At 41.5% G+C, this 21,955-nt stretch overlaps 1 protein-coding gene across 1 annotated transcript in view; it reads right to left on the bottom strand.

Annotated features, from left to right (window-relative positions):
• UNC5C (unc-5 netrin receptor C) overlaps nucleotides 1–21,955 on the bottom strand; it is a 249,804-nt gene that overhangs the window by 32,152 nt on the left and 195,697 nt on the right. Inside the window, exons 5-8 of the mRNA XM_064711041.1 lie at nucleotides 19,696–19,876; nucleotides 17,521–17,688; nucleotides 16,168–16,332; nucleotides 821–1,012 (exon numbers count right to left, since the gene is read on the bottom strand). Coding sequence (XP_064567111.1) covers nucleotides 821–1,012; nucleotides 16,168–16,332; nucleotides 17,521–17,688; nucleotides 19,696–19,876 — 706 coding nt within the window. The remainder of the gene's footprint in view (nucleotides 1–820; nucleotides 1,013–16,167; nucleotides 16,333–17,520; nucleotides 17,689–19,695; nucleotides 19,877–21,955) is intronic.

Raw genomic sequence — 21,955 nt, 5'->3', positions numbered from 1 at the left:
AGCATTCCTGAAAAAAAAGACAACAAGCCTATGAAGTCATCATTCCATGACTTCCTGCACTGAGGGGTTAGTACCTGCATCACATTTTTCTAATATTTGCTTTAAAAGTTTCTTCAGCAAAGAAAACATTTCTGCTAATCTTACACATAACAACTCTCTTGTCATCTTAACTTTTACAGTGTAGATATTCTTCTGGTGTAGGTATAGGGGGAAAAAAGAGGAATTCTTCAGCCTAAATAAGTGTCTTGATAAAGGCAGCATTACCTTTAGAGGTTTTTTCCTGGCCAATGAAGTGAGGAAAAAAAAATCAAGCTGTTATGCACCAGTGATAAAAATATTAATTATTAAATTATGTTCTACCACAACTTCTATATTTTCTATTAAATGCACAGTACTCTTTATACCAGTGGAGACAGGCATAGGAAGAAAAGCTATCAGTGAAATAAAGGGGAGGGAGCTGTGATAGAATTACTGTAGTATCTCTCCTGTGATGCATCCTGTCTCCATGGTTTCTGTCAGAGCTTTGCCTTTGCTTTCAACATGAGCTGGATCCCTATTTCCATAAAAGTATCTGGATTTTAATCTCACAATGATGCTCTCTCTTCAGAAGCTAAATTCACCTGCCTTATACTCTTGAGCACTGTTGACAAACGCCATCATGAGTTTTGAGCATTAGACAATCAGAAACAAATGAACATGATCTTCTTCCTTTTTATCAAGCATCAGCAGGCATCCAGTGATACCATTCATGCAGCCCAAGTGACCATAACCTAACAGCATCTCCCTGAATTGGTCAAAATGGAGTGAAATGCCAACCAACCTTGCCTTGCAGCCTTGATGTTGACAGGCTGAAATCCCCCATTTAGTGCCGAGGAGTCGATGATATCCGACTCAAAGTCCCGGTGGTTCTTGCGGTACACAAACAGGGCCACGACCACGGAAATGGCCAGGCACACGATCACAGCGATGACAATCCCCACGTAGAGAGCAACATCATCTGAGTCAGGAGCAGCTGCAGGGAGAGAGGCCAGGAACCTTCAAGAAATGTCCTCCTTACAGGGACTTTCAAGAAAACATGTTCTTATTATTCTCGTTTCCTGCAGATATTTACTGCCTTTTTTATAGGCTAATTTAAAATCCGTTTCCAATACCATATAGCAGGTCTATGCCCTTTTGATGGAAAACAATCCTTGATTTCTCTCTAACTTCTGTTCTAACTCTTTACCTATCCACTTGTTCATCTGTCTAATACTCAGGCTGTGTACTACTAAGCAAAACGTGTTATAGTCTTACGAACTAAATTCACCCTAGGAAATTAGATTACGTCTTAGTGACATAATGTCATAATATTGGTATTTAGAAGTTTATCTGATACCAAAAAACCCATGGGTTTTTAAACTTCAGAAGCCTTATTTTTACCTTAAAAGAAGTAAAAGAACCCAAAATTTCCATTTTCTATGGAATACCTGGAGTATCAGGACATATTTCTGGTTAGTTTGGGGTTTTTTTGACATGTAAGCTGTCATTCCTCCCTTCCATCCATTTGCCTTCAAAAATACAAGCTAGTAAATTAGTAAAGCAGAGAATCAAGCATTGAATTCTCACAGCGGCATTAACACATACATATTAATATAATATGTAAGCTGAAGTAAGCACAAGAAATAATGTAGTAATTTACCAAAAGGAACCAAAATTTATTAGAGCTGTCTTGTGAGGAAATGGCTATGATATTTTTACTAGCTGCTTGTACCGTATCTTCAGCACCAATTCCAAGCTAATCTCTAGCATCATTATCCACCAGACATTTTTTTCCAAAAGGTCTGAGTATGTGTTCAAAAATTGATGTATTTCTATACAGTGAAGAATCCCATTTTTAGAAATGGCCTAATGAAAAAAGGAAGTGCAAAAACAAATCAGACTCTTTTAGTACCCCATTTTTGTTGGTTTGAGACATGTGAAATCACTTTTATTTTATCTCTTTTAGCCATTTAAGCTAAGTTGCCCTCCAGCTGCAGAGGTGAGAGCTGGCAGATGCAGAAAGGGACTGATCAATCTCTGACAGCTCTAGGCTACCAGACCTTCAATTTCCCAAACTTGAAACATCCCATTTTTAACCCAGCAGTTCAGGAAGCAAAACTCCTGAGTTCCGGCTCAAAGACAAGTTACCCTTCCACCACACTCCGTCCAGTTGCTAAGGGAATTTTAATGAGAAGACGGCTCATTCTCTCCAGCTTTTGTCTCTGAGGCAGCATCTTCTCCCACTTCCCCTGTGCACAAAGGCCCTTATAATCCTGTGTCTGCTGCAAAGCACTGTGCCTGCTGTCAAGCAAACAGAATGTCACCCTGCTGAATTGGTCCCTTTTTTTTGCCTAGTCACACTGAGCTTGCCTAACAGTAAAGCCTAACCCAAGGAACAGCATCAAATTAGCATCCAGGAACATAAAATCAAACATTAAACTTACAAGAAAATCCATATTCATTCTGGGTTCTCTGTTCAGTTGAAATAGGATAAATGAAACCTTAAAAAGAAAGAAATTAAACAAAAAATGGGAACAAAATCAAATGAGGAGAACAAAAAAATGAAGCATGAAAAATAGTTTAATCAAAAAAAAAAAAAAGGAAAAGAAGGAAAAGAAACTGATGGCACTTTAAAATTCTGATACAGCACAGAATTATGATTTTGCATCCCCTGTCTCCTCCAGAGCCTTACTAAGAATTAATAAGCAGGCAGATTGAATTTCTAAGCCAAAATCGGTCTCGAGTCACTAACTTTGGAGTGCTTAAAGTCTTTCTTTTATTGAGCATAAACTGTAATGGATCTAATTTATTTCAGACATCTAGGGTCATTAGCATATGGAAAGTCTTTTTATCCTTATCCCTGCCATATGCTTTAATTCCCAGGACATGTTCGGTGAGGCTCTAAACAGTTTTTATATTTAATTATAATAGCTTGCTGTTGATCTAATAGAGCTAAAGGAGACCTGTTGTCACTGGTCAGAGGTTAAATACTGATTCGTGGAGCAGTCTATGCACAAAGACCTCTCTCTGTATTTCCCTGGAATTATTTTATCCTGTCCTTAATACATGTTCAATAGGAATTCCTTAGGGAGTAAAGAATTTGTCAGCAAACAGTAAACTGAGTGGTTTCTCTTTGAAATCATTACAAAATCAATAAGGCCCCTGGGGTCAGAACATTATTTATTTGAAATCTTTGCAAGCACCATATATCGACAAAATCATAACACAATTTACAGCTTTATTTCAGGATGGATAAAGAAGAGATATCACTTCCTTTGTCTTTTCCTTCTGCACTCCCCTCAGCACAGCACAATGGAGCCACTTAGTTCAGACATGTGAACCCACTAAGCATCATCTCCCATGTGGTAAATGAGTGAAGTGCTCCAAGTCCCATCCAGCTGGAAAGGCAAATGACAAATCCCAACTAAGCAGGGGAGTCACTGTCTGGGATGGGATTAGCGTCAGTGTAGGAAAGAAGGTACCTCTCCTCCATCACCCTCCTTTAAGTTCTCCTGGAGGGAATTTCACCCCCTCCCCTTTGATCACACTGCAAGGAGCTCACACAGCTGGGGACTCCCTGCAGGTGAGACAAAACTGGGAAGTGCACTCCTGGTGTGTCCCTAATGCACAGGACCATGTTACAGGCAGAGGAATAATCCCACCTCCCAGAACCACTGAGCTTGGGTGCTCTGTTGTGAGCATCTGTTGTGCTCTACACATACCTTGCCGCCTTGCTGTATTTTTTGTTAATGAAGACACAGTCTATCCCAACCACAGGCATAGATATATCTCCTTCCAAAATTTCCAAGCATTAATTACTGCATAAATTCTACTTTACCTGAAATACCAGAGCAAAACCAGATGATTTTTGATGATGATGTTTTCTTTTGGGACATCATGGCACAAACTCTACTGCCTGTAATCTCTGTTTAAAGCTTTACTTCACAGCAAGGATTCCATCCATGCCAGTGTTTTTAGAAATATTATGTTCTTACATTAATCTCCCTGGCTTTGAGGCAAGTTCACCTATGTGTACTCTCAACATGCATATTCAATCTTTTGTCAATAACTGCCTTCTCTTTCTACTGGTGTACTTGAGGTATTGGCCATGAAAGTCGAATGGGTAACTTCTGAGGGTTTGGGTGAGTGCTCAGCAAGCCTGGGCATGAATTTACAGTACCCTTGTAACTCCCAATTACTCCCCAAACGAGTGCTGAGGCTCAAAATTTGGTAAAGGTAAATTTCAGCTATAGCCTTATGCCCAATATTTCCATTGCCAAGACATCTCTGGAGAGACAAAGAGGCAGGAAGAAGGAACTTAAAGGCCCAGGAACAGTGGAGTTTAGGCTGGATGCATTTCTGAATGATTTTTTGCCTTGTGTTCAAATCCATTGGGAGAGCTGAGGATGTCTCCTTGCACTTCATGTGCCCCAGCAGGTTCTCAGGGGAGATGGAATGGAGCAGTCCACATTCCCTGGCTCTGCATCACCCATGGAGCTTGAGCTCACCTGTGCAGAGCTGAAGAGGCTATTCCTCTCTCCTCACATTGCATCTGAGGTGGTCAGTTTGGTGTCCAAGGCTGTGCATCACTCCTGCCACATCTGAAGGGATCCAGCATCTGCTACTCTACAGGCACAAAGGATGCACTACCTGGATTGGCCGTGTTGTTACTGAAAGCATTCTTTCCTCACAGGAAAATGGAAATCCAGATTCAAGCTTTTACAGCAAAGTAAACAAGCCCAACCCTCAAATATTCTAAAAGAAATTTGCCTCATTGCAACCTCTCCACAGACCCTGCAAGTCACAAATACATATTCGTGGCTTACAAGGTTCCACAGATTCCCTTACTGCTAACAACAGACAGCACCCCTGCAGCTACATAACAGTGATGCCAATTTCCTCCACAGAAATGTTTTGTGCACAGATTTAAAGACACATCTATTGAAACAGGAGGAAGAGGCAAGGATACTATAGGCTGCTTCTGCCATTTGGGCAGGATGTTTTACAACAAAATTAGCTTTAAGCACACCTCCAAAAAAACTCTCCAAAAGGGAGTAAGCATTGCAGGGGCAAGGAGAAGTCCTGCAGCCCTGCACTGGTGATGGGCAGGAGGCAGGCTCAGTGCCACAATCCCAGCACAAGAGAATGGGGTTTTCCATATGAAGCTGGTTGTCACACTGATCCCTCTGACTATGCCTTCAAACAATGAAAAAAGGACATTTTCATCAGATAATGACACAAGCCCACTGGGATTAGTATCTGAAATAATGAAGAATGTCTTTCCTCCTCTCTTCAAAGTAATTGCAGTGAAGAGAGATCTTTTTCATGTTTTTTTTTTCCTTCCTCCTTGTATTAACAGCACTGCTTGGCAAATACCTAAGGGACTTCTACCAGGGTGATGAACATTTTTAATGAGTGTGAATTTAGAAAGGTGCTGGAGGGTTTGACTCTAGGAAGGCTGCTGACTCATACTTAGAACAGCTAGTTTCACATTGAGCTACCTGAGAAAAGTAATTTAAGCTTCTTCCTACAGCTTGTTGGGAAATACATATTTCCAAGAGCACTTCTGCTATTTTGTTGTGTAACTTACTGTTGAATGAGTAAAACAGCAATAATCATACTTTATGCTTGCATAGTGCCTGCTGTTTGAGGCTCTCAAAGGCTTACCAAAATAGGTATTTGTTTCCCTCATTCTACAAGTACCTCGCCCTAGGTGAAACATGAAAAATCAGTGGGAGGCGCAGGTTAACACACGGAAATTGAACCACAGTAATTGCATGGTAAAGGCATTCAGTAAAAAGCTTTTGGTTAAGTTAATGTTTCTCCTTTTATTCTGCTTTATAGTCCAATTTATGTTAGTAAATATTTTTTTGTGCCTAAGGAAGTGTTTCTATCAAGTGTCAAAGATGGGATTTTTGAACTAAATTAATTACATTGGCACAAATCCTTTGTACAAGTGCAGATGTACCATTAAAAAGGTGCTTTAAGTAGACATGCTAGAAAGTATGAGAAAAGCAATTTAATCACCTTTATAATGATGCAACACACTGGGAAAAGCAAAGAAGGGCATATGTCAGATTGTACTTGAAAAATTAACCAAGACAATGCTGACATATAGAAAAGACTACAGCAGGCTTTTTATCAATTTGCTCAAACTCAATTTAAGCATCAGTCACACTTGGCACTGATTTGGGAAATTGTAACCATTTAACTGAATAGATTGTCAAGTTCATTTAATTAGTTTGGTGCAGTTTGTGAAGGCAGATGATCCCCAAACACTGGAAGTCTAGCCTGAGCATTCTGATCCTGCATGTCTTTTTTGACCTTCTGGGAGCACATTTGTGCCTTAGGCCCCTGGAGACAAGAGAGGCTGCTCTGTGTCACTGAACAGCCCTCAGCATATCTGCATGTGACTGTCACCAAAGAGTCACCAGAATGACTGTTCTAAGCTCTTCTTCTTCCACTGGGAAAGAATCTCCTCCTCAGCATATTCATCGGCACTTACACACACATGGTGCTCAGCCCGGGAGCTCAGGATCATGACCATGGGCATTCTGAAATCCTGTGTTTGATTTTGCCTAGAAAGCCATGGGAATATACTGTGTTGGCCTGTGAACTAGAATATTTTAAAGAGAATTTTTATCCCTGTGTTATAAAACTCTAGGTCACGGCTTCATGCAGAGAAAACTTTGTAACTGGCTCCCCTTTTTGGTCCATAATTGGTTTTACTAGCTTTCTAGTCATGCTGAATTTGTATTAATGAATATCAATTTTAGAGTGAACTGATTAGATTATGAAAATATTTTACTCTGCTGCTTGCAGAAATTAAAATATTTAAGTAAGAGAGAAAGAAAAGGACACAGTTTTCTGTTTGTAATTTTCCTGCCTATTTTCCCCCTTTCTGGCAACTATATAGGCAAAACAGGTGAAGCAGCTAAAGATTATATTTCTGGCCACTTATTTACTAGGGAAGTTTGGGTCATATTTATGAAAATATTTACAATTACTCTACAAAGAAATAATTTTATAGCATTAGCTGTTGAGGTCACAGTTAATGATACATAGTTTGAGATTTTATCGAGATCAGTGAGAACTGGAGACCTGCACTTTCCTTTAACAAGGTGAAGATTGCATAAAGCACACCATAACTGCTAGATTCTTCAATGCATCATACTTTAATCTGGCACCACTTGCTTCTAGTCTACAAACTCTCTTTACTCTGTCTGTAGCAGTTTCAAAAACAGCTGAGCTCAAGTAATTCCATGGTCCCTCTGAAAGCCTGGCCACATGAGGTGCTTCAAGAACATCCTTTTGCAAAGAACTCAACAGGTTGAGCATAACAAATTGTAGCAGCACTTTTCCCCCTTTTTGCTCCATCAATGCCCTCAAATCACCTCTGAGAAAACAAGATGTCATGCATTCAACTGCTGCCTTCCTTTCTCAGGAAACAGAGAAACAGAGACTGATTCTTACATGCAGATGCTTAACATTTGAAGGAAGTAGTTCTTGGATGATTTAAAGTTAGTGTGTGGTGTATAAAACGTGACATGAAACAACTGAAACAACTCAGTAATTTTTTTTTTTTTTGCTGTGATACATACACATCAGATGAATTCCAGTATCTGATAACTCAAAGCTAGCATGCTGGTAATTATTTTTCATACCAAACCCAAAAAATTTGCACCAAATTGCTTCTGTTCTTAATTCCCAAGATGAGGTCTTCTTTCAGCATTAAATCATATTACCCTCCTCATTGGGCCAGCTCCAGTAGCTCAGAATATAATTTTAAATCTTTGGGTTTTGCTGGAATTTTCTATGAGTCTCAGTCTCAGAAATTATACTGGAAAGTTTGAATAAAATTGGTTTAAGAACCCTAGTAACTTTTTCTCTTGTTGTTAATTTCTAGTTCAATGGATCTCAATGAGTAAAAAAATCTTCAACTCCCCCCAAGTATATATTTCTGTTTCCAAATTCCAAGTTCTAGAAATTCAGCCAGTCTCCCTTTCCCTGTAAAATGCCATTCTCAATTCCATGTCAGCCTAATTTCAGGTTTCTTTGCACTCATGGGAAGAGACATTCATCAATTCTATATTCTGAATTCCATTATCCAGAGAGGCTTTTGAGACAAGGAAGAAAAAGTTATATGTCCCTGCAGTGTTTGCAGCACTGTGGCTGTGACCTTGCATTACCAGTCCTGTTTTCCTCTGCCTCACCTCACTCACTATCATTCCTACAGCTATCACCAGCTTGCTTGAGTTTCTTCAGTACTTTTAAAGGAAATTCTAGATGATCAGTACAGTGTGCAAAGGCTCAAAGCTTTCAGAGAAGACTTTCAAAATATTAATTCAGATACATTGCAGTGCTTTTGGTCTCCATCTAAGTCCATTAAGGTTTCCATCTATGATGGCCAGTCACATATTCCCAGCTTACAAGAAAGAATTTAGGAGATTTAATTTGACATTCAGGAGTTTTAAATTGCTTTGTGCAAGTTCACTGACCAGAGGCTGCACGTTTCCAGCATTTTCTTTTCCACAAGGGGCAGAGTTAATGGTTCAAGAGTAATCTTAGAGTAAACCCCATATTCTGACTGTTTAGTGTCAAGGCTTCATGTTCACTTAACATGCTGCTAATGAGATTGGAAAAGTATTAACAATAAAATTTGAACTCTACTTGCTGTTAATTGTTTCTCTCCCTTGCTATTTCCCAGGAAATGTATCACAAGACCAAGAAGATGTGATATGTTATACCTTACCTGTGGTGGTTAAAAATTAGAAATAAATAGAAAAAAATTAGAAAAAAATTTCTAATTGATTTGAAAGCAGGTATTCAGGGAAGAATTACAGGGCAGAGCACCTTGATGAGGAAAATTAGAAAAAAACCACAAAAAACCAAACCAACAGCAGAGTCCCTGGCACAGCAAAAATCTTTCATACAGAAAGATTTCCCGTAGACAGAAAGATTTTTCCCTCCCTGCATTTTCTATTCTAAAGAAAGACCTTCATGTCTGTAGTAATGATGCTGAAGGTTAGATATGATATCAGGCATCCCAGAGATAACGCACAGCAATTTATTTCCCTTCTGAAGGACTAATTATTGGCATATTCAGGGTGGGCCAATAAACATGGAGGGAGCTTGAGGTTTTCTGACTGATTATTTACTTGAATATTATCTCAGATCTTTCCTGAGTGGGTGAGTTCAATGGGGACACTCACTTGTTCTCTCCTTGAACAGGAGTCCATGATATTCTATAATTAAGTCTGCAATTATGTTTTCATTTTAAATTACATCCTGACATTTTTTTAACATTGATAGAAAGGTCTTGCCTGAATTTAAACATGCATGACATCTATATGGGAATAAGGGAAGATGGAAGAGAAGGATAACTTGTGGCTAAAATCTGATGTGGATTGGAATATCCAAGTTTGACATTACACGGTCTTCTGCAGTTGAGGACTTTGACCTTTTAGTTAAATCTTCTGTTAGTCTTTAGTAGGACCTCAGCATTGGGTTTGTTATGCATGTTTGACAGCAAAAGCAAACACATTCCTAGCACTGCAAGTCACTTGATGTGCCTTTGTAAATTCCATTCTTGAAATGACTGAATGCTAGAGAGACTTCCCAGGGTTCACTTTGCTGTAGTGGGCACAAGAGTGCTGAAATGAGGACAAGGGACACCACTGGAGAGAGGATACATGGCAAACAGCTAGATGAAGGAAGGGACAATTGGAAGAGGATCTAGGAGAGGGGATAAAAACTGTTAAGAATTCTGGAGCAAAAGGGTCATGGAAAGCATACTTTATCCACATGGAACAGGTATAAAAATCTTTGGCAGATTTGTATGCTCACACATAAGGTAACTTGTACTCCCCAGCCTACAACCTCAGAAAGTCCAGAGACTCCAGAATCAGCTGATCAGCTCAATGTTTGTTTCCTAAATTCTAGAAACTTCCTTCCCTAGTATGAGTTTTCATCTAAGCATGCTGCCAATAATTTTGTTAGTCCAGATATAGAAATAGAGAGCACTGAGTTTTACTTCTGATTGTTTCACTTACTCCTTGATGAGCCTTCAGGTGCTTATGTAACTTTGCCCTGCCTGACACCCTGACAGAAAAACAAAATTCATGAAATATATCCACCTTTGTATATGACAAGGCTAATATAAATGTACATTATTGTCTCTGTATGGGGTGGTTTTCTTCTACAATTAAATTGATGTATCAGTTAGACTTCATAAGATTTGAATTCTTCTTTCATCTATCTGAGTAACTTTTTGAGCTTTTAATGTGTAGAGGAATAGGGAAGAATAAAAGAAAACCTAAGAGGATAAAGAAGAATGAAAAGTAGAGATGGACAAGGTTGTCTTTTTTCTCCTCTCTGCATAGCTATATTATTTTTTTAATTAGTGCAGATTTTTGAAAACAGCCTAGAGATCTTACAGCACTTGCTTTCTTTAAAAATAATGAGGAGGTGGCTCTTTCTGAACTGATTGGGGTTAAGACACAGGGATTTCAGTGCCCTGGGTTCTGCCTGTGGCTCTGCATTTCTACTTTCTCCCAACACTTTTATCTGCTTCAAGCAGTTGGTTTTCCAGGCAAGAGCTCTCAATTGCACAGGGCCCATCAGAGCACGGATGCTTCTCAGCAAGGGATTTTTCATGTCACTACAATAAAATAGAGATGAGTCATAACTCTGAGATGTGTGCATAAACTCCCTTGGCTGCCACACCATTACATAGTAGCTGGGTAGAAAACGGAATAACACATCCCTTTACTCATATCAAAAAACAATATTATGGAAAACTTCCTCTAGGAACAGATGAGACGCCTGCTTCAAATGAATGAACTCCCCCTGCTAGGCCAAAACAGACCAGGTGGCTGTGTCATTATGCTGATAGCCTGAATGCATTAGAAGTTCTCTCTTGACCCACATGCTCTTAATAAAAGGTTCTATTTCATTCCTCTGCACACACAGGCTTCTGTTGCAGTCTCCCTTGAGAGACTTCTGCTTACCTTCTGGAGCTTGGAAAACATTCCCCTGCCCTTTGCACACTGATCTGCTCTGGTGGACCTGTGGTCCTCATCAAGCTGCTCTGCCCTGTAATTCTTCCCTGAATGCCTGCTTTCAAATCAAGCCAAAAGGGGAAATGAATTCTGATTCCATCAGAGTTTCTGACATGTTGCATTAACCAAGCAGGACATGTGCAGAATATGGATGCTTTGGAAAGAAAGAGATGCTGGTATCAGGATAACTTTGCTTTCCACTCGATCTGTATAAACAAGACAAGACTAAAAAAGAGAAGCATTTTGCCATTTAATGCCCAAGCAGGATAAGCTGCATCTTTTTCAATTGCTTAGGCACTATCACTGCAAGAGGGAACCTTATGAACTTCACACTGCTTTTCAGAGGAGGATTTCAGACCACTCAGCAAATACACATTTGCTGCCACCACATCACATCAATTCTCTCTAGACTAGAAAGCAGCCTTTTCTAAGAAGGAATGGCATTACTAGTCTAGTAATAACATCTTCACCTTGGTATGGTGTCTTTTCCTCCAGTGGTACATCTGCTATTTGCATTTCCAGGTAGTTAAGCTGCATGCAGGGAAAAGACCAGAGTGACCTGAGATCTACTCCAGAGTATGGTAGCAACAGGTGAAGATATTTTGAATATTTTCTTCCATTTTTTTTAATTACAGTAACACATAGTCTTTTCATGCTCAAGAAACAGAGGGAAATTCCATGCTGAATCTAATGACCCTTGGCAATGATTCCCAGATGGAAATTTCCTTTTGTTCCTATTCAATGATAGATTTTTGTTCCGTATTGTGAGACTGTATAAAGTAAGCAATTCTATTTCTCAGAGCAACAGTACTATTTGTGTAACTATATAACCCATAGTCCTCAAGCAACAACATGTACTTCTGTATTATCTTGCTTGTTGCTGTAAGAGAGCTACCTTTGTGTTTTGAGAAAAGAATAAAAATTAAAGCACAACTTAGCCAGCCTTTTATGAAAAGCCACAGTGGTTGACTAAAGCCAAGAGTGAGCAGAAAAAGGGGCACTGGTTTTCTCCCTCTGAGCTAGTGCCAACCCTGCACATCCCAGGCATGATTTCAGAAAAGCCTAAAAGACCAGCAGGCACCAACCTCATGCCTATGGACCTGCTGTACTTACTCATTCAGGACAGGGACAATGGAGATCTGAACACTGTCACTTCAGATCCTCAACAGAAAGGATGTATGTGACCTGCTGTGAGCATGACAGCTGCATGTCACAACTCAGGTAATAAGCCTTCAACATACCCATGAAGTACAGCTAACTGTTCTCAATGTTTGTGTCCCTCTTCTTGACTATCAGCAGAATTTTACACATAATGCAAAGCAAAAGCAGCAGTTTTGTAACACACGAGTGATCTCGCACTCGTTCCAGACTGAGTTCAGCAAAACACTTCTCCTGGTACATTGCTTTAAAAATGTTTGTGACCTAGTGAAGGGAACTACTTGTACTGAAGTTTGAGGCAGCAGGAGAGTGCTTTGCTTTCTCATTCCCTGCACAGAACACCCACCAAAGTCATTAGGTGATACAAGTGAAGGGCTAATTGCAGTGCTTCAGTTTACAGCAATCCCCTGTGAGATGCAGTGCGTGCCTCTAAAAGTGTTGTTCCTTGCACTGAAGTATTTACCACGGTACTCACACATCAAGTGGAAAATAATGCAACTATGGAGGCAATAATGCAACTAGCGTGGGTGGTAACCAGCCAATTCTTTTTACACCTACAGCAGATTTTGTTCCAGAAGATCTTATTAATGCTATTATGGGAATTATGAAATTGTTATAATGGGAACTGCTAGACAATATTGTGTACTTGAAAACTTAAAATAGCAATGACTGCTCTAAATTTTCACTACATCTGCTTTTCCTCTTCAATTCAGCCTGCTGGGTCTCTATGGGCTCTCTAGTTTAATGGCTGTTCATCCCTTCATGTTAACAGAAAAACACAAACTACTGGATACGGGAGAGTATGTGTGTACCAACAAGACGATTAGTCTGAATAAATGCAACAGCAGAGTTGCATGAGAAATGCCACAGTCAGTGGTAAGCACAAACTACAGCTTTGGGTGTAAAATACTGTAATTACAAGGGATGGAGAAAGCTCCACTGTTTTTATCCCCACAGAAATCAATGGTGGTGCAGACTTGTGCTCTTTGCTGGAGCAGGGGCAGTCTGATGAAAAAGCTTATTGATTTATCCAGCTGATGCTACTGAAGTGAATAATAGACTGGAAGAGAAAGGGCTTGTAAATGAGACTCATTCAATCCAGCATTTGCCAGGATATCTTTTACACGCAGCTATATAGAGATATATATTTACAAGTGAGTTTTTGTCAGAGCAACAGGGTAATGACACCTGGCAGAGTGTCTGCCTACTAATTCTTTGACCTCAACTACACCCATGGTGTCAACCTTCAGGCTCTCACTAAAGACTGGCAGCAAGGAGGCAGCACCAGGGCACCTAGAAACAGGATTTGACTATGGTGCAGGTAAGCAGCTGGCCAACAGATCTCCCAGGAGGCTGTGGCCACAGAGAAAAGGTGGCTGAAGCTTCCTCCACACCACATGTGCCATGCCAGACCCAGTGGCATGAAGCCACTGGAAAAGACTGTGAATCTACAGGTGCCCAGGCTAAGAGAATTGTCAGTTCCAGGCCAGACCACCAAAGCTTCAAATAATGTGGAAAGAGGCATGTTGTTGTAGGAATTAAAGGAATGCTGTGCATCTTCCTGGCTCAGCAGGCAGATTTTCTAAGAATTTAAATCCACACAAGCAAAAATGTAAATGTTCAGATTGATTTTGCATAAACTGAGAAAGATAAATAAATAAAAAGAGAGGGAAGGGGAGAGAAAAAGAGAGAGCAGCAGGCACATTGCCACAAAGTACAGCAAATCAATCTTCTCAGCAGTGATGGATCAGGGAGCAGGACTGGAAGTTTTACAGGTATATGAAACCCTGAGAGTATAAAGACACCATTAAAACACTGCCATTAAATTCCAGCACTGAAGGATTATCATGGCCCCTGGAGCTAAGCAGGTCATTATGTGACTGCATATTTTTCATTACCATTTTTTATATACATATATATGAAGTAGAATAGGATTCACAACAGTTTCACCCTCTCTCCTGCTGAAGACCTCTGCTTTATACTCAGCATCCACTTTCACAAATAAAATGCAATATACCATCAACAGATAAATGAGATCCCTACAGGGCTTTTATTCTGCTGTACTATTATATCTACTTTTCCACAAGATTTCTGCTTAAATGGCTCTCTTTATGCACATACACAAAGATGACATACACCTGTCTAAATATTATCTGATAGTGAAGAGCTCTTCTGTGTGGGGAAATGCATCTTTTCCTCCTAATTTGCCATAATGACTTATTAACACTGCTGGAACTAGGGCTGCATTAGCTTCCCTACAATAAAAGTCACCAAGGTATTGTATAGTAACATGTAGCTGGATTTTTTTCCTTATCCTTAGAAATGAAAAGGAGAGGAGTTCTGAATGTTACCTTTCCAATTTCACCATAAAAACAAGTATTTTGAGGGATTACAGCTTTATAGACCACTGACATTGACTAATAGCTTTTAACATGATGGAAATGCTTGTGTGAGCCTCATCGAGGGAGATGTTTGTAAATCTGGGAAACCTCAAAGTAAATGGTCATGCTGTGCCACAGGGCAGCTCAGAGATCACTACCAACATAGGAGCTATCCTATATAGCCCTTATTCAAAGAGCAGACCAATTCATTAGCTGGTAGTGCCACTTTCTGTCATCATGAATATTTCAGTCAAAAGTAACCTGCCTCAGAAAATAAGAACTCTTTACTCCTTTTTTTATGATAGAACTCAAAGCATTTTATGATCTGCACACAGAGGTGCTGGATGTGTTTAGCCACAGCTCTTTGGACAACAGAGAGCTGAGGCTTGACAGAGAAGTACTGCAGAGAGATGGGATGAAGGAATAGGAAAGAGCTGTATGTGAGGATTCTGGCTCACTATTGAAATGTGAAAGGGAGTTTTGATGCACCAGCAGAGCAGAGAAGACCTCATTTTTGAGAAGGGATGAAATGTAGAGCTGAGTAATTGTTCATCAGTGTATGTCAGAATTACAGTTAGAAACCTGCTTTTCTTTGCCTCTCTCTCTATTAGTCAGAAAGGCAGGACCTCTGCTTGAATAGGCACAGGTGGAATAGACTTCAGTGCTAAAGCTGATCTTCATGAGGCTGCAGCATGCTGACAACCAGATAGGAAGTTTGCATCAGCACTGCATTGATGCAGTGTACCTCCTTCTACCACAGGTCACCCGAAATTGAAAAAGGACCATAACTATTATAAATAGAAACACATGCACTCACAATTCCTGACAATAAGAAGTCAGAAGCCATAGGGTCTACTATGTGATAAGAATGTGCATGGTGTGGCATTGAGAGTTAGATATTTTCTTGTAGGTAGAGGCTCAGTAGGAGCACGAAGACATAGGCTTGGATTATCATTACTGCTACTTCTAGGATAGTTAGTAAGAAGGGAACTAGTAAAGTTAGGAGTGAAACTGCTGGTATTGTGGAGAATAGGGCTGTTGTGGCTGTAGAGATGAGTTGGATGAGAAGGTGGCCTGCTGTGAGGTTGGCTGTTAGGCGTACACCTGGTGCTAATGAGCAAATAAATTGGCTTGTTGTTTCAATTAGGATTAGGACTGGGATTAGTGGGGTGGGGGCGCCTTCTGGCAGAAGGTGGCCTAGTGAGGCGGAGGGTTGGCCAAGTTTACTCTTTTGGAAATGCTGGCTTTTCTCTAAATGCTCTATTTTTCCATTTGCAGCGCTTTAAGAGCCACTGCCAAGCTTCTCTGTGCCAATATAGAGAGGAGGGCTCTTTGCTGGGGAGGGCAGGCAGCAGAAGGCTCTGTTATGACTCTTTCTAATTCTTCACTGTTCCATATTCCAGGCAAGAGGAGTGGGGTATCCAGACTGCTTGAGAACTGGTCCTAACTCATTTCTCCTACAATAGTTTGTGAGTTTAGGTCATTGATGCTGATCTGCAGTTATTTCATGGTTTGCCACACACATCCCAGATCCTGCAGAGAGCACTTACCCTGCATGCAGAGCCCATCCGTGCAGTTCTTGGACTGCAGCACCAGCCCCTCACAGTCCTTGCCCCCATTCTTGGGCGCTGGGGCCGTGCACTCTCTGCGGCGCCAGTGGGTGCACTCCGTGCCACACGTGGACCACTTGCTCCAGGATGTCCACTTGCCATCCACTGAGACAAGGAGAGGACACAACTAGTTAGGGGACACAACAGTGGGACCAAGGCAGAATAATGCACATATCAGCACAAGCCAGTCTGCAACTCCCAGCCCTTCCTGGCAAGGCAGAAGTATCATCAGCCTGCTCTTCTTCTGGCCTGCAAATGTACATTCACCCCCACATCTCCTTTCTCTCTGCCCCAGCCCCATGTCTGGTCTTTCCTCCCCTTTACATAAACATTTAACCAGTTTATCTGTGCTCAAAGTGTACAAGCAACAAGTCAGGAATCTGTGATTTAATGTTGTGGCAGGGGGGTGGCATTTCTAACACAGAGGTTAGACTTTTCCAGAAATTCTTCTTTAATAGGAAGATATTTAATGTTAAATATTCTCTGTTAAAAGAAATCTCTAGAGGCACCACTTTATTTCACATGAGCAGAACCAGGAATGTGTTTAGCACCTTTCAAAATCCTGCAAATTATTTTCAAAAGCACTAAAATGAACAGCTGAAGAATAATATATAAATTTTTTTCCAGTGAGAGAGCTGGATTACCAAACTTCTCAAGCTGAAGATGGCCTTACTGCCATTGATTTGAGTGGGTCAGTAGTAGGAGAGCACTGGACAGTAGGACAGACGTCAGAATTTTATCACAAGAAGTCACCAACTACATTTCATGTCCTGAAACAATTTTGTATTTTTCAGAAGCTTATATTTAAATTACTTCCAAAAGTATGGATGCACATCTCTTTCCAATAAAAATGCCTTTGTATTTGATGATTGTGTATGTCAGGTAAACATCTGCCTCAAATTTAATATCCACATCCCAGATGCTTTACTTGCTGAGACAGCTGGACTGAACAGACATTGCAAATATATTTACATCACAGTTGCTTTCTATATTCAAATCCCAACTCTTTTCCAGAGCTTTCAACCTTTATCTCCTACATTTTGAAGCTCTGAATGCTCCCCAAATCTCCTGAATTGTAAGAGCTGAGACCACAGTGCAAGCAGTGTGCAAAAGAAGGGCTGGAACCTGTGCTGCTTGTTATGATGTGCTCACTATTTTATCTGGTTATGCACTACATTAGAATATTAATTCCCTGAGATGCTGGATTTATTAATAATGAAAAGGAAGCTGTTGCAAGTGCTCTGAAATGACTGATGACAGACAAAGCATTTGTGTGTGCTGTTCGTACTGAACCTGGACACAGAGTGGTGCAAGCTATTTTCTGGACGCTCTGGCCCTCGCAGAAGGCGCCACCGTTGAGCGGGGCAGGGTTGGTGCAGGTCCTCGTGCGCTTCTGGAAGCCTCTCCCGCAGCGGCTGTTGCACACAGACCACTCTGTCCAGGTGGACCAGCCTCCATTCACTGCAAAGCAGGAGAAAAAGAGCATGGTCACACAAACAGCCCAGCCTGGGCAGCCCCAGGGAGCTTCTGGCTCTGTGTCATGAGGCCTCGAACAGTGGCCACAAGATGTGGCACGAGAAACAGCACTGAACAGCACAAACCCATATCTCCAGCACACCAAGTGCATGCCAGGAGTCACTGTACAAGCTGAAGAAATGCTGATGCTGAATGAAAAACACCACTTGACAACTATCAGGGTTGGCAGGTGACCTGCCTTATCCTGAAAATGAACCTGACCCAGCCTTAAGCACCTGGTGGAGTGTGTATGACCAAAATCCCTGCAGGTTCAGAGAGCTCAGGCAGCCAGAAGCCCATGCTCTGAAAGCTGCACTGTTTTCCAGGGGGAGATAACCTGGGCTCCCACTCATGCTCAGATGCACCCATCACCTATGCATGCTGAGAGACCCCCATGCTTTGATTAGATATCAAGAATTTTCTTTTCCTTTCTTTCAAGAAGGTGACTTCAGGATGCCAGGACTTCGCTCACCCCTCTGTGGACATAGCAGGTGCATACATAAATGTCTCAGCACCTCCCTAAGCTGTTCAGAACGAGCTAATGCTAACTGCATTTCTTTCTGTTGGAATTTGGGAAGATATCTATCTCTGGGAAGTTATTTATACTGACTCTCCTTTTCATCCATCACAGTTTCTGGGATAGATGGAGGAATGGAGAAGGAGTTGTGCTCTTCTACATAATATTGTGATTGTCAGGTATGGGTAATAACACATTAATTGCTCGGATTCCCTAAACCCAAATGTTTGTGATATGGCACAACCCTTAAGCAGCTCTGGCAGCAAAACCCATAAAAACGCCTGCTCCCTACACATCTCTTGAATACACTTTTGAAAAAAATTCTTTATATGTGTGAGGAAGGGTTATAGTACGCCTACATCTTTATGTTTCTGCATTCGTCTCAGTTACAAAACATGGTCCATCCCTCAATACTGAAAGCACTGCTAATCAACTCAATTCAGTCAGTTTTCTATAAAAACTGAAGTAAAAAGCCCTCATTGTAACTTCAGAGAAGCAACTGCTTACAATTAAATCAAACTGCTACCCTGAATATGAAATGAATATTAGGGATAATCATAGGGATTTTTTCCTACTTGTCTATCCTATAATTAAGCTGATTGTAAGAAACACCAGTTCAGTCAGCTGGCACATAATCAGAGCAGGTTTTGTTCTGGTGGATGCCCCCACCTGGAATGCATTTGGGGAAGTAACTCTGCAGGGGCAAAGGCTTGGACTGGTGAGGCAGAGCTGCAGCACAACACAGGCTGGAAGAGACCCTAGGAGGGAATCCCATCCTTTCCCAGCCAAAGCATGGCCTGCCTCAGTCACATCAGGACTGTGGATGCTGACACAGAATAATGCTATCCCATGCTTTATATTCTCCTGATGTTTAGTTTTAAGCTGGGCTGTGTGCCTACGAACTGCAGTCCCAGAATGGTGTCAGGGTATGTTTTGGAAGTAGGCACCAAAAATTAAGCTTATTTAAAGAGCTAAAAGAAGATGGTGGATTCTAATTAGCTCTGACACTCTTACCAGTCACTGGAATCACAAACTCTCTACCAGTTTCACTCTTATTTCGGAAAATGGTCACTAGGAACACAAACTGTGTTGGTAATAAGCCATGTCTTGGACACTCCTGCTGGAGGATGTGCCCTGGTGGCTCCTTGCTGTTTGCAGCCAGTGTGTGTTACAGCAAGGAGAACAGCCCCCTTCTCTCCCTGTTTGTGCAGGGGGATCTTCCTTCTTTAACACCATTGCCTTTCACCAATAAGACAAGTCATCAGGCTCCTGAGGGATTTCAGAGTGCCCCTGACTGCAGTCCCCATGTGTGGCTGCAAGTCCCCAGGCAGCACAGGCAGCCCAGCTGCACAAGGGCATTATGCACCCCCCTCCTGCCCCACCTCCTGCTCTGAGTGTGTGTCCATCCACCTACAACAGTACAAGGCATCACCTACCATAGACTATCACAGTGGCTGTGGTGCTTTTCCTTTTGGCCACGATGTTTTTTGCAACACAGGTGTAGTTGGCGGTGTCAGAAAGCCGGGCTTGCTTGATGATCAGGTTGTGATCAATGGTGATGTAGAAGTTTCGGTCTTCCACAGGATCAATCACCTCTTCATTCTTCAGCCACTCCACCTTGGGGTTTCAAAGGGTCAGAGGGGAGGCAGTGAGTCAGCAAGTCACACCAATATGGACAGACACTGTATCTGTGATTGCGTTACTCATCCCAGAAAACACTACAAGCCAAGGCAGGTGACAAAGGACTCACCTGATGAACGTCACCAACTGAAACAAAACATCAGGGCAGAAAAGCAGGAGAACACTCTTCATGCCTATCCTTTCCTTCCAGCCCACTTTCATCCCACCCACTCAACAGCTGTCTTGCCTTGCCTTGAAAACATCAATGCATTTTCAAAGGCTGCCAGGGAAAAGCTGGTCTGTGCTTTCAGAGTCAGAAACAAGGCAAAAAGAAAGGGTGATATCTTAGGAACGTAACTGTAAACAGAAAATTCTCCTACAACAGCAGAAACCCTAAATCGGCACAGATCTCACCCACTGTTTTCCATATCTTGCCTAATCAGGTAGTTAGTAATGCAGTAACCTTGTAGGTACCTGACCTGGGTCTAAAACCATGGGAGTCTATCCTGGAGTGGGTAGCACTAACAAATCATAAACCCCAATATTTTTAAGTGCATTTGCATTCACATGCACATTGTCTGGCTTCAATGAGAATGAAACAAAATAGTCAGTTACCAAGGAAATAGGAAATCACAAGGACATCAGTGCTTATTTTTCCTCTTTATTTGTGTAAGCTATATTTTACTTTAATAAAGCATGATTTCCTTGGTTGCACAGAAAAATATTTTTAATATGAGGTTTTTAATCTAGACAACATTCTCTTTATTGCCTTCCTTAGAAAACACCCTGTTATATCCCAGCTGACTGCTGTGAGCCACTCTAATATAATTTGGCTGCAAATCTAGTAGCTCGTTTTCATTTGAACTGAGTGTGCTGAAGGACAGAACTGGGGCCCTGGATGGATCAAAGCTGGACCTTCATGTCACTGGATCCCTTCAGCCTGTGCCCAGGATTTAATTAAAGGAAGAAAAACATAACCACCATCAACCCACTGGACTCATGAGGTGCTAGCTGCCAAGTCCTTCTCTCACAAGCCCCACTTTTTTAAATACATTTGAGGAACTATCCAAGCATTGACATACCCCAAAAACCACCTGAGACAGTTGTACAGACTGCTCCAAACCATGGTGAGAAAAAACAACGATTCCTCCTGGCGTTCAACACAGAGGGCTCAATTCACCCCCAGACAAAGCCAGTAAATGCTGCAAGAGCAGTGCTGGCAGGTGTGGCTTGGATTACAGGTGCCCACCACCCACTCCCCACCTTTATCCCTGCCTTAAGCAGCTCCAGCTCCAGCTCCCCTACTCCAGTTTAGGTGGATGCATTTCAGGTATGAGCTGCTTCCAGAGATTTACACCTTTAGTGAATGTAGAGCCACTGCTGCAAGGAAGGCTTGATTTAAACCCCTCTTTCACAGCACATCACTGTGGGATGTGGCAGCCTCCCAGCTGTCGATACTGCGGAGCTGGAAGACAGTGGTGCAACAAGGGCTCTGGAAATGGATACCTGTGTCTGCAAGGAACAGGGGAGGAAGAAAAAGACATAGAACTTTGGAGGCTGTATTTCTGTCACTATCACAATCATGTTTCACTGTGTAAGATACATGCTCTTAGTCAATAATCTGTTTTTCCTTGACAGAATGACTAAACTTGTTTTTTCCGCCTTTCTTGAATCCTAATAGGTTTCAGGTGTAATCAAGACAGACAGATTCCTGTTCAGTCAATGGCAATATTTAGCTCCTTTCTCACCTGCAGGCCAAGTATGCATGAATTCTAGACTGCAAAACAAGCCAGGAGCTCATCTCCATCAGTGGTATGCTGCCATTTAACTGCTGCCTCTCACACAAAACCCAGGTATTTCTTTGGTTTTAATGTCACTGTTTCTTTCTGGGATGGTTATGCCAGGGCTGTAAAAGATGTTACACACACTACCAGAGCTGTGTATATCCCACTTTCAAATCTGCCTGTACTCTTCCTCTGCTTTGCATACTGAGGACACCAGGACATCAGTAAGGACAGGACTACAGTTTACATGGTCTAAGGCTCAGTTTAAAATATTTCTGGTATGCCCATCCAA

This window comes from Zonotrichia leucophrys, chromosome 4, assembly GCF_028769735.1.
Source record: "Zonotrichia leucophrys gambelii isolate GWCS_2022_RI chromosome 4, RI_Zleu_2.0, whole genome shotgun sequence".
Classification (NCBI taxonomy): Eukaryota; Metazoa; Chordata; class Aves; order Passeriformes; family Passerellidae; genus Zonotrichia; species Zonotrichia leucophrys.
Note: the sequence above shows the minus strand (reverse complement) of the source record. Positions and strands in the feature narration are given on the sequence as shown.